The sequence below is a fragment of the Trachurus trachurus genome, assembly GCF_905171665.1.
Source record: "Trachurus trachurus genome assembly, chromosome: 6".
Lineage (NCBI taxonomy): Eukaryota > Metazoa > Chordata > Actinopteri > Carangiformes > Carangidae > Trachurus > Trachurus trachurus.
In genome coordinates, this window is record NC_139897.1 from 23380457 (window position 1) to 23392481 (window position 12025).

General features: G+C 39.2%; 1 protein-coding gene across 1 annotated transcript in view; it reads left to right on the forward strand.

Moving 5' to 3' along the window:
- cdh13 (cadherin 13, H-cadherin (heart)) overlaps window positions 1–12025 on the forward strand; it is a 306474-nt gene that overhangs the window by 233542 nt on the left and 60907 nt on the right. Inside the window, exon 8 of the mRNA XM_083974351.1 lies at window positions 2300–2440. Coding sequence (XP_083830477.1) covers window positions 2300–2440 — 141 coding nt within the window. The remainder of the gene's footprint in view (window positions 1–2299; window positions 2441–12025) is intronic.

Consider the following 12025-nt stretch of genomic DNA (forward strand, 5'->3'; position numbering starts at 1 on the left):
CTATCTATGATAAGAACAGGCATCACACAAAAACTGTACTGACATTGGGATCCGGTATTCATTCCCCACTAAACGGTCAGAGTCCAGTTTTCAGACCCCACTAATGAAGAAAAACAAGACCACACATGGACACACGTTGACTAGAGCAGAGGATTTGAGGACAGTGATGGTGGGTCACGAGTCGCCCTCAGTAAACCGTATTATAAACAATAAAGAGGCAGAGAAAATCATGCAAACACACTGCTGGGTTCAGATTAGACAGAGCGAATGCACTAAAGCAAGAAGGGTGACGAATCTACACAATTTTAAACAATATAAATTGTTTTTGTTCCTGCCAACTTTGAGCTGCTTCATGACTGAGAGCATTAAAAAAAAGTGAAATTACAAAATTAGAATAATAATAATAATATCACTAATAACAATTTGCTTCTGGTCTTGCTGCTTAAATGGATTCATTCAATGCTGTAAACAAGACTTGAAATTGGAAAAAAAATATTTCACTAACTAGCAAAACCACTTTCATAAAGAGCTTGAACAGTTGTCCAATATCACTACACTAAGAAATTGGCTCAGCTTGAGCGGTACATTAGTGGCCATCAGCTGCCCCATAAACACTCTCCTATAGGCACTTAAGTTATTGTGTTGAACATAGGCCTTGTCTGTATGACTAAAACAACAAGAAAATAAGTACGAGAAAGAATTATGGGACTGAATATCTGCTGTTTAAAAATAGGATTTTTGAATGACGTGTTGTTTGTTTCTCCGGTTCAAATTGCAACAACCAGGTTGATTTGTTTTCTTTGTGTGTGTGTATAAGCGCATATTCCACTGTGGGTTGATGTGCACGGATCATCTCGCTCCTCTGTGTTTTGTAACAGGGGTCGATGAGACAAGTCGACACGTGCTCAAAGGTGAATCTACAATGCAGGAGAGAGCTCCAGCAGCATTCTCAGTGAGACAGATGGATGAAGTTTATTAAGCATGTGACAGTTAACACCTCCAGCAGGGAGAAAACACTGCAGCAGATAAATAAATGTTGGCTTTACCAGCCCCTGCCTCCTGTTATTTATATACAACATTCAACATTAGTATTAGGTTTGAATTATGACAGCAAATGATTATTGCTGCTATGATCATTATGAATGTCATCCGTATGTATGAGCTATAATTCTCCAATTGTTATATAGATTGCAGATGCTAGAAGGCCAGTAAATTGATTTTGTATCTTATTTGGAGCTTTGCACTCTAGCTTTGGGAAAGCTTTTTTTTGTAATGAAGTTTAGTTTGCGTAGCAATGCAGAATGATTAGATTTAATTTGTGTTCCATGCATGAGGGAACGTGGGTTAACTTTAGGTTTTATTATTTTGTGAGTCATTCTTTTATCTCCAATATCGAACCAGCAAATGAAAATGGTGTGTGGAGAGTTTGAAAATCTCAAGGCCCCTGAATGATCGCAGTAATTTTACAGATTATGTTGAGGAAAATAGTTTGTCTTGATCTTTAGTGCCCCAAAGCATTGTGGGAGATGTGTAAAATCCAGCTCTAAGCTCTTGGGAATCTTTAAAATGGATGAGCGTAAACTTTGCATCGTATGCTTACACTTTGATCCCACATGGCATAGCTTTAGGGACACTTTTTCTTTCCCTTTTTAACCATCCTATCTGTTCTTACATGTATGAATTTGAAAATGTGATTTCCTGGCCTTTCCCCCAGAGATGTGGCGAGTGTTTACCGGCGCTTTGAGCACTAGTACTTGAGCGTGAGAGCGCATATTTACAGTGTGGTGATTTTTTTTTCTTTGGCCTCATGCAGCGAATAGTGGGCTCTTGCCTGTAGCACAACGTTATTGGAGCTTTCAAGCTTTGTTAAAGTGTCTTACATTAATTTAGAACATGATGGTAAGTGTTTGCATTTGGTTTGAGTGGATTAATTTAATCGCTCAGGTAGCTAATTATTCATCTAATAATGGTTTTTCCATGATTCGCTTCACAAATAGATTCTCATGGATAAACTCGGTGACTTCCTGTGTGTGTGTGTGTGTGTGTGTGTTAAGTTCAGAAGCTGCCATGTTTTTTTTTTCTTTTACTGTGTTTGAGTGTTTGCAGTTGCGTTGCCTTTATGCTCATTGTTTTGTGTGTTTATGCCTTTTCTCCTGTGTATCCTCTTGTCTAATACTTATACAGTACCTTCTCTGTTAGTCTGCATGTTTGTTTGACTCCAAACCTTCTAACACTGTCCTTTCTGAATTCACGTCTTCTCTTTTTTTTAACTCTGCGTCACTGTGTCTTTATTCTGCAGACGCTCCCGACCACAACATACGAGTTGGAGATCGTGGCTAAGGACATGGCAGGAAGTGAGGTGGGCCTAACAGGAACAGCCACGGCTACCATTACCATCACAGATGAGAACGACCATGCCCCTGAGTTCACACATCCGCTGGTGAGAAACATGCCTTTCTTCCTCTCTATCTCTTTTAAGCAATGCATCTTCCTTTTTATCCCTTTGCTGCTCACACGTAAGCTCTACAGACATTATTTGGGAAAACAGTGTTTGTTTACCCCTCCAGGGATGTAAGAGGTCAGGGTCAGTCAGAGTTAGATATAATGCATTTCTTCAAGGACTTAAAACACATCAACAGAGCAGATTTTCCCAATAGCAAGTTACAACCAAGGTTAGCCTGGTTAGGGCCAGGTTCTGTAACTAATTGGGGGAATTACTGAGGCATGTGGTCAGCCCCGTGAAGGTTTTTTTAGTCTAAAATGTCAGTTCCACTTTCATTTGCATTATAAATGACATGGTTGTGAATACGACATTTTGAATAACAATTGTTCTGATTGTGGATATTTTGTGGTACCCGGTGGCACAGTTAAAAGTAAAATTACATACAACAAACAGGAGGTCAAGCACTACAATTATTACCATAATTACTGTCTATTCAAATAATATCCAGTCGTAATGATGGACAGATAAAGCAAAAAAAAGCAAAACAGTAAATTATTGTGTTTTAGAAACAACGATTGTGTTTCACCTGCCAAATTCTGGATAAAAATAATTTCACCAGTGCAATGGTGCAATGGTCATATCACACCAATCTGTTGCTCTGACTTTTTGTGTTATAAAATAATGTTTTTTAGTCAATAATTAGATCTGCTGTTACAGTACTTTGTCATTATTTTTGCTCTGTTAAGCTCCAACCAGTAGCACTCAACACCTAGGGACTCAGCCTATCCTCATGTTAATCGATTAAGCCTTGGTTCAGAGAGATATGTGATAGATGTAACTTACCTCATAATTTGGTGATGTAGATCATTGACAGCCATAACATTCTTTGTTGAGTGTGTCTAATGTCTGATATGTGTGTGTATGTGTGTGTGAGAGAGAGGGTGTGAGGAAAGGAGGAAGAGAGAGAGTAAGATGAACCTGCAATGGTGTGGCCGTATGTACATAATTCAGAGCATATAACACAAAGCCAGTTCATGCAATGTTTCTGTAAGTTATTTCTAATGAAACACAGCATTGTCTTTTCTTTTTAATGATATTTGAACCGATGGGCTATAGCTTAACCTCGCTATGTACGTACTGTACTATACTATAGTATGCAGAGTTGAACTTTTACCTCTTGATATTGCTTGACAGATGGACCAACTATTTAAATCCCCAGCAAACATCACTGCACAGTCACACACCTAACCTTTCTGAGAAACAAGTCACCTGCGCTATGCTCAGTTGCCCCCACATTTTATATACACGTGCATTTGCCAACTCAAAGACATGTGTCGGTGGTGGCCTTTAGCTTTCTCATATAAAAGCATGTCTGTCCCCGTCTGGTAAAGGTAAAGCTCAGCAAAAACCCAGCACAGGTCTCAGACACCACAAGAAGCTTCCTGAAGATGTGAGGAAGAAAACAAAATGGCCCTGCTACCCCATCTGTTATCACACTGTTGTTGACTCATTACTTATTAAATATATTAATAAAAAGTTGATCATAAATGTGAATGACAGGTGCAATTTGTGTTGGCATTCAGTGCTTGCAGGGGCCACACTCAGAAGTTCAGTGCAGGACTGTTTGGGGAAAGACAGAAGGGACTTTTTTATTGATTTTAATTTGAAATCAGAACTTTCTTCCCTTTGTCTGGCAAGAAATGTTTGGTCTTCTTATAAATTACCTCCCCAGCTTCAGAAATACCCTCTCACATGGCACTGAGGCTGCTGCTGAACATAAGATATGCATTGCCATGTGGCACAAGGTTAACTGTAAAGTTTTCTTGTGTAAGGAGTGAATCCTAACTTTTCTGTGTTACTGGAACCTATGTTACTACGAACAACAACAACAACATAGGAAAGTATCACAGGAATTACTGCCTCGTGGTTGTCTAGTAGTTTCATGTCACAGTACATCCCTATTAACAACAGTCATATAAATATTAACCATTCGGATAAAATTTTGTCATGATTGTTGCGTAAAATCTTAAGTAATTGCTAAAAAAAATGACAGAGGTTGACTTGTGAACCAGATTTAAAGAAATTCCTCAATGTGTAATGGATTTGTGATTTTGACCTTTGACTACCAAACTAGTTAAAGTTTGCCCTTGAACCCAAGTGGACATTTGTGCAGATGGATTTCCTTTAAATATTTCTGGATGCACTGCATTCAGAAAGGTCAAACCCATGTTTTGTGAGGTCACTGTAACCTACCAAAAAGTAATCACTTCATAGTGAGTCTATAGACTCTAGTTGGACCTTTGTGTCAAATTTGAAGAGGTTCATTCAAGGTGTTATGGTGTTAATGTTATAAAGGCCAAAACAGTGTTATTTGAGGTCATCATAACCTTATTGTTTGACCCTTGACCACTAAAGTCTATTCAGTTAATCTCTGAGTCCTGGTGAATATTTGTACCATGAGAAAATCTGATACTGAGTCATCCAGAAGAATGGGGTGAATGTATGTATCAGAACTCTGCTAAACCATACAAACTCTGACACATTGATAAACCTTCTGCCTACAGCACCCTGCAAAGTCTCAGGTGACATACATCTATTGGCACACCCTTTCAAGCTTCAAACACCCTGTGGATGTGCATATGCTTTCAAATAATTTATGTGAAATGTAAGAACACGTCATTGTACCTGGGTGATAGGGGTGCAGAGGCAAGATAAGGGAATCTGTGAGTAGGAGGGGGAGTAGACGTGTTGTGGTTCACTGATGGTTTGTTTAGTCAGCAGTGCCTTGGGGTATTAGTGAAAAGCTAATAGACTAAAAGGGAGCCTGTGAGTCACGCTATAAAATAAAATAAAATGTAATAATATACATGAACACAACAACTGAAAATGGCACGCAATAAATTGCATCTATTGCCTGTTTGTGTCAACTCATGATGAATTTGTCAAAAGCTGCTACTATGGCTGTTTTTTCCCCAGTTCATCCCTTCTTCTCACCTCTGGAGGTGTGGAAACAGGAAAAAATCTAAGGGTCCTGTAGGAAAAATAAATATATAAAATAGGAAAAACCTTAAGGTGCAGTTGTAACATTGAGTTGTGTGGTTTTTAATGGAAATGCCCACAGCTGTTGTCAGATTTTGAGACACATCATGCTTTGCCCCAACCAAACTTCCCCTACAGTCCTTCCATGATGCATTGGGGTGTCAGCGGAGCTTGTACGGAGCGCAGCTCAGATGTGAAATGTTACAGCTCAGAGGGCTCGGCAGGGCCATGCAGAGTGCACCATGTCCATGTCCCAGTTAATGTTCTCATTTCTCAGCAGGAAGAGATCCGTTTAACGGCGTGGAGAAATTGAGCTTTTAAAAAACAAGTGTTTGAAGGTGCTAAGCTCCGTGTATAAATCCTCTACCCTCCACTCTCCCTGACCGATCTCAACCTGCCGATAAATCATCTATGACCTCTGAGATGACCGCCATCATACTGAGTGTGTGTGTAAGTTTGTGGTTGTGTGTATACAGTAGGTGCTTAGTCTGTGTCAGTGGCACCTCTAAAGCTTTCACCATATAAATTATTTAACTAAATAGGCTACTCACGTCTTTTCATAGAGCTTTCCAAAACCCTTCCCTTTAGTTTAGAAGAACCTGGAGTTGCTTTTTTCTGAAGACACCACCTCCTAAGGATCAGATGTAAGCCCTGAAAGCCCTACTTCCAGTCTGTGAGTCGAACTCAAGCAGAGAAAGATAGAGAGAAGGATGAAAAGATGAATTAAAAAAAAGTCCAACAAGGTAGATACAAAGAGAGGAAAAGAAAAAAGCAGGCATATGAATGTGCAGGGGATGTGTTCCACCTTGTTATTATTCATTAAATCCACTGTTGCGGGGTTTTATGAGTTGACATTTTGTTTGAATTCTACTAACATAATTCTCATGTAAGGCCTCTGTTTTCCCTCGTACCTACCGCAGCGCTATGCATAGAGAGAGCTATTCATAACTTCAGAGCACCACTCGACTTCTGCTTAGATCCAGGGACTCTGTTCTTTTCCTCATCTTTCTGTATTGAAGTTTTGAAGTTGTATTATTCAAGAATTACAGAACATGTGAACAACATTTTTCTGCTTTGAAAATGAATAATTCTCAACTTCTGAATATGGTCTAAATTAGATATGCTGTCTTTGTTTTTGTTTTTTTTTAATTGACAAACTGAAACAGACAAGAAAGAAATCTAGTTTTACCCACATCTTGCACTGGTTTCCAATTTGACTCGTGTTATTTTGAAAGTAATTATTTTGAGCCTCTTGTTCTGTAGAGCCATGACAGTATGTTGACATCCACATCCACAGGACACAGCTGTGAAGCTTCAGGCCTCTGGCAGCAGTTAATATTTAAGAGCCAGTGTTGTTGGGAGACACACTAGGACTACAACACTAACTGGAACATGTCACCACCCTGATACAAGATAGGATTGGTTATGTACAATTAGCAAACAACAACATTAAACTTTTGAGCCTCTCTTGTGATCAGCAGACAGACTGACATGTAAATGAGAAGGTGACTGTGGATACCTAATGATCACTGATCCAGATGTTTCTCTGCAGAATGCTTTCTTTAGTTTTGTTGCTACAAAGACACATTTTGTTGTTAGACTTTGGTGTGTCCCAACTGAGCTTGTGTTTTCTTCTGGTACCATTAAGGAGAGACAGCTTAGACTAGCTAGGTTCTTCTTCCTTTCTACAATATGGGATATGGGAATATAGAGTACATTTGAAACACAGCTAACGGTGAACAAGTATCCATGTCGGATGTGGACAGCTCAGCTTGCTACCCTCCACTTCTAATAGGACTCTCTGAGCCTTTTCTCTGACTTACTGGATGCTGATCCAAAACATCTCAGAAACACTCAGAAAAAAACAAATCCTGCAGGGTTGAGAGTGAGAGTGGGTGTGCATGACTTAGAGCTGAGTGTGGCAAGAGTTTAGTTGTTGCATCACAATGTTAAAGAAGTCCTGACCACTCATTTTAATGCTAGGTTTCAGAGTACAGCCTGATGTGTTTCTCCATGGACTAAGTGCTTTGGTATCTTCACTGTATTAGCACTCGCACGATAATATGGCCCTTCCACCTGCTGTATAATCAAAAAGAGAAATTGAAAATTTGCACATCAGCAAGGAACCTTTAAAGCCTTTTAGAAAAAGGCTGAAGCCTGCACACTGTTGTAGCTCCTCAAATGTTTATTGTAGGCTATAAGATCAACGTTTCGATCACATACTGTAGATCTTCGTCAGAAGAACAGGAACCTTTAAAGCCTTAGTTTCCTGTAAGATTTATAATTAGTTAAAGGGCATGCTGAACTGCCATTTCTTTTCCCCTTATTTAGCCCTTTTTAAGGATGAATGAATCTGTGTAATGTTTCTTCCATTTTAAAATCATAAAAATCACAAGCTAAGGTATCCTTACTGCTAAGATATCCTTATTACTTACTTGGAAATGTATTACATTTTGCTGGGAGAGTGCCTTCTGTAGGGGATTGGGCTCAGACCTGATTAATTTTTATAGCGAGGGGCTAATCCTGCTTTTTTTTAAGGAGGAGAAACAAGAAAAAACTGATACGGATTCCCTCGGTAGATCTGTCGTCTGAAAGTTCCAGATATGCATGGTCGTGTAACGAAAATGGATATTGCTCCTGATGAATTTCTTATCTCAATCGCAGCTGGTGTTATATTATCTCTGTGTGTTTACTTTTAGTTTTATGTCCACTGTCTCTTGGACATTTTGTGCTGTGTTGAATTTGATATTACGCTGCACTTTAGGTTTTTTTTGTGGATGATGTTAAATTTTGCACCAGTTGCTGCTGGTATCTGAGGGGACACATACTTTTTGTCCCCTGTCCCACTCTGAACAGCTTTTGCCCTTCACATTTCTTCTGTTCTCTGTTACTTCATTCTTCCTTGTCTTCCACTGTCCTCATCCCGTCTTCATTCTCTTCCTCAGCACTTGCTCTCCCTGTCTGGTCTCCTCTCTGGCTCTGCTAATTCTACGCCATGTCTGACTGGGCCTATTTCCCCCCAGCTCCTCATAACAAGACCATGATGGACCTTATCACTGCTGTCACTCAAACTCCCTGACAGCCAATCTCTGTATTTTTTTTTGCCCCTTTTTTTTTTGCACTCAATTTTGCTGTCTTTCTCTGTCCCTGTCTGTCTTTCTGTCTGCACTCCCTCTCTCCCTCTTTTCCCTTAACTCTCTCCTCTATGATGACCAGGAGAATATGTTTGCCTGCAATCCATCTGTCCCGCTGATAAAGACGTTAGTGGTGATGGGTGTAGCGCCAGGCGCAGGGCAGCAGGGCCCTGTCACTGCTGGTCTGTCTTGGGGAATGGCTCACGGGTGTCACAGATTAGTCCGGGCCTTGCATGATTGCTTCACTAACTCTGAGATACACACTGTGTTTACCCTGGGTGATACAGTGGCATAGTTGGCTGGAAATCTCTGACACAAAGACGAAGGGATGGGACAGGATTTTGTGCCCTGTCTGTCAGGTTTGAGGAAGGTTACGAAGGACAATTGTACATATGCATCAATTTGACAACATGTGTGGAGAATGTGTCTTAGTGTGTCCTTGACACTTTTGAAGGTCTATATGTTTAATATATTGGTCAGGAGGAAAAAATCCACTAGTGAAATCATTAAAAACTAATTCATAACAATAATGATAATAATGAATTTTGTGTCTATAGCACACTTTACATTAAAACATACTATTAAAGTGCTACAAGATTAAATGAATGGCACATACAATGCAATTTACAATCATTTAATTCTTCAGTCATCATTCGACATTTGCTCATTTATTTCTTCATGCATAATTTGATAAATCTGTAGCCTATGCATTGTGAAGTTTTTATTTTATTGTTTTATTACTGCATGCCATGCAACAGTGGATCATAAAACAGGTATTCCATGAAGGGTATTACTAGGTAATTCTATTCAAATGCAAATAGAATGATACCTCTTGACACTTCCGTCCTTTTGATAAAGACTGAAGACGTACTAGAAAGAAATGTGAGGGACCACTTGAAGTAGCAAGCCATATTGTCTATCAAGTGTTAAGTTTGCTCTGGGGAATATTAATGTGTTAGAAATCTCAAGGCCAGCTGCCTGTCTCACACACACTCACTGTGGGCTTATCTGAAAAGGTGGTGAGCTTTTCACAGTTTTCTATTTTCTCAAAGGACCTGCCCACTCATTGCTCTCATCAAATGCCATTTTTTGGTAATTTGCCAGCTATGTTAATTAGCAGTCTGCTTGTAATATTGATGACATTATATCAGTTCTTTACACTTGCAAACTGCAAATAAACATCCTAACAATAATAACCCAGTGGCCTGGCAAGTGGAGAGAAAAAATAGTAATCTTTATGATCATGTACAGTATAAACGATAGAAATGTTGTTTTTTCAATATTTCATCTTTTATTTCTTACTTTTAAATGTATTTAGTGTTGCAGTATGAATGTCCAAGCTGAGTTTGTGGACTTCTATTAAGATGGATACAGTTACCTTAACTGCTATTATCACCATCATTGTAGTATTAGTATTCATTGTACTTTTATCTCAATCATTTCTTCAGTTTTCTCTCGCTCCATCTCTTCCACTTTCTTCCTCTTTGAACCAACATGGTCTAGACAGATGACCACTCACCCTGAGTCTGGTTCTGCTCAAGGTTTCTGCCTCATAAAAGAAAGTTTTTCCACTCCACTGTTGCCAAGTGCTTGCTCTTGGTGGGAATTGTTATTATGAAGAGTAGGTCTAGACTTTCTCCATTTAAAGAGTGCCTTAGAATAATTCAGTTAAATTCCTGATTAAGTCAAAAACCTAAATTGTATTGAAACACTTCAACAAATATCTTAATACCAAAATCGATAATTCACCCATTTTCTACTCGCCGTCATGCCAAGGAAGGGTTTGGATAAACTTTCAGAGTTATCAAAACGCTTTTGGAGTTAGAGTTCACTTTTGAATCATCCAAAAACCTCCATGCTCGTCCGTACTGACCCAAGTGTCCTGAAGCCGCGACATGAAAAAGTTGTTTGGAAAAAAATAGTTTGATCTCTGGTTTGAGCCTTGTTGTAGTAGTAGCTCCCAGTGGCTCTCTTGTGTTTTGAGTGCATGCTGCGAGATGTTCTTCCGTGTTTACATCATAAATCCAGTGGTTTACAATGACGAACGAGTATCTTGACCGAGGACCAAACCCCTGACCCTCTCACTAATTGCCGACCTGTTCGACCTCTACTACCACCACAGGTGGCTGCAGTAATGTACCTTTCTATTATGAAAGAAAAAAAAAAAAGACAAAGATGACAACTCAAGAAAACAAAACAATGTTTCAGCTGAAATGTCTTCAAGGAAAAGGTGTCACAGCAGGTTGAACAGAGGTGTAAACCGTGAAAAGAATGATGACTGGATTCAGATCCTGGTGCGCTGCGTGCTGCTTCACTGTCACAGTCAAGGTGTCAATGGTAACACCTGTGCTTTTACCATATGATCAGTTACTGGCAGCACACCTATTGCACTGCACATACATAACATACATAATACAGTAAGGTTATTGTTTCTCTTGTTTTCTCTTATTTGTACAAGGTAATATATACGTTTATACATAAGATCTGCTGTGACACTGTTTGTGTGAAAAACACCTTGGAGATGATGTTGCACTGATGTGGGGAACCGAAAGTTTCTGCACACACAGATTCGAATAATATTTGATTTGTCATGATTGTGTGAAGACTGAGTCCAGTAAAGATCAAAACATACCTCAAGTAGGACTACCAAGGATAAAGAGCCTTAAGGGTGTGATGATGTATTTTTAATGATGAATGAATGTGTAGATCAAAAATTTATAACAGTTGACTTCTCAGTGAAAAAGTAAACAATCAATTTCTTGACTTGATAGATAGCCTATATAATAAAATGTTAGAATTCCCTTGTATTAAAATGAAATATTTGATGAGAGATGTACATGTGAAGTGCACAGTTGACACATATCTCTCACTATGTTTTGAACACCAACTGTGCAGGTTTAAAAGGTGTCACATTATAAAGGTGAAGATGCACTTTTTTCATAGAGTTATTCATGGTGTGCAGTTAAGCAGTGGTTGTCTGATGGTAGACCTTTTGATATGAACAGTGGAAACTTGCACCTCTCATGGGGAGGACACTGAACTGTGACAGAAAGTAGGTGTTAAGTGTCAGATTGTTGGTTGTCAGAGAGTTAAGGACTCCCAGAAGAAGAACACTCCAGTGTGACCACTGAAGAGGGACTATCCAACGCCAACCCATGTAATACATCAGCTGCAACACTAAAATGACTGTCAGTGCTTTTAAAGCATGGGGTTATTTAACACTCTGTGTGGCTGTATTGCTTGAAGATTATTTTCTCTTTTCTTTTTTTTTTCTTAACTCACCTGCACTGACAAATATGAGGGCTGCCGTGTTCTGCAAAGGTAGAAAAGAGGCTTTGCCGAATGTCATCGGAAATCTGTCTTTGGAAACAGCCTGAGCAGAAGCTGTTAAAATTTAATAAAGACACAG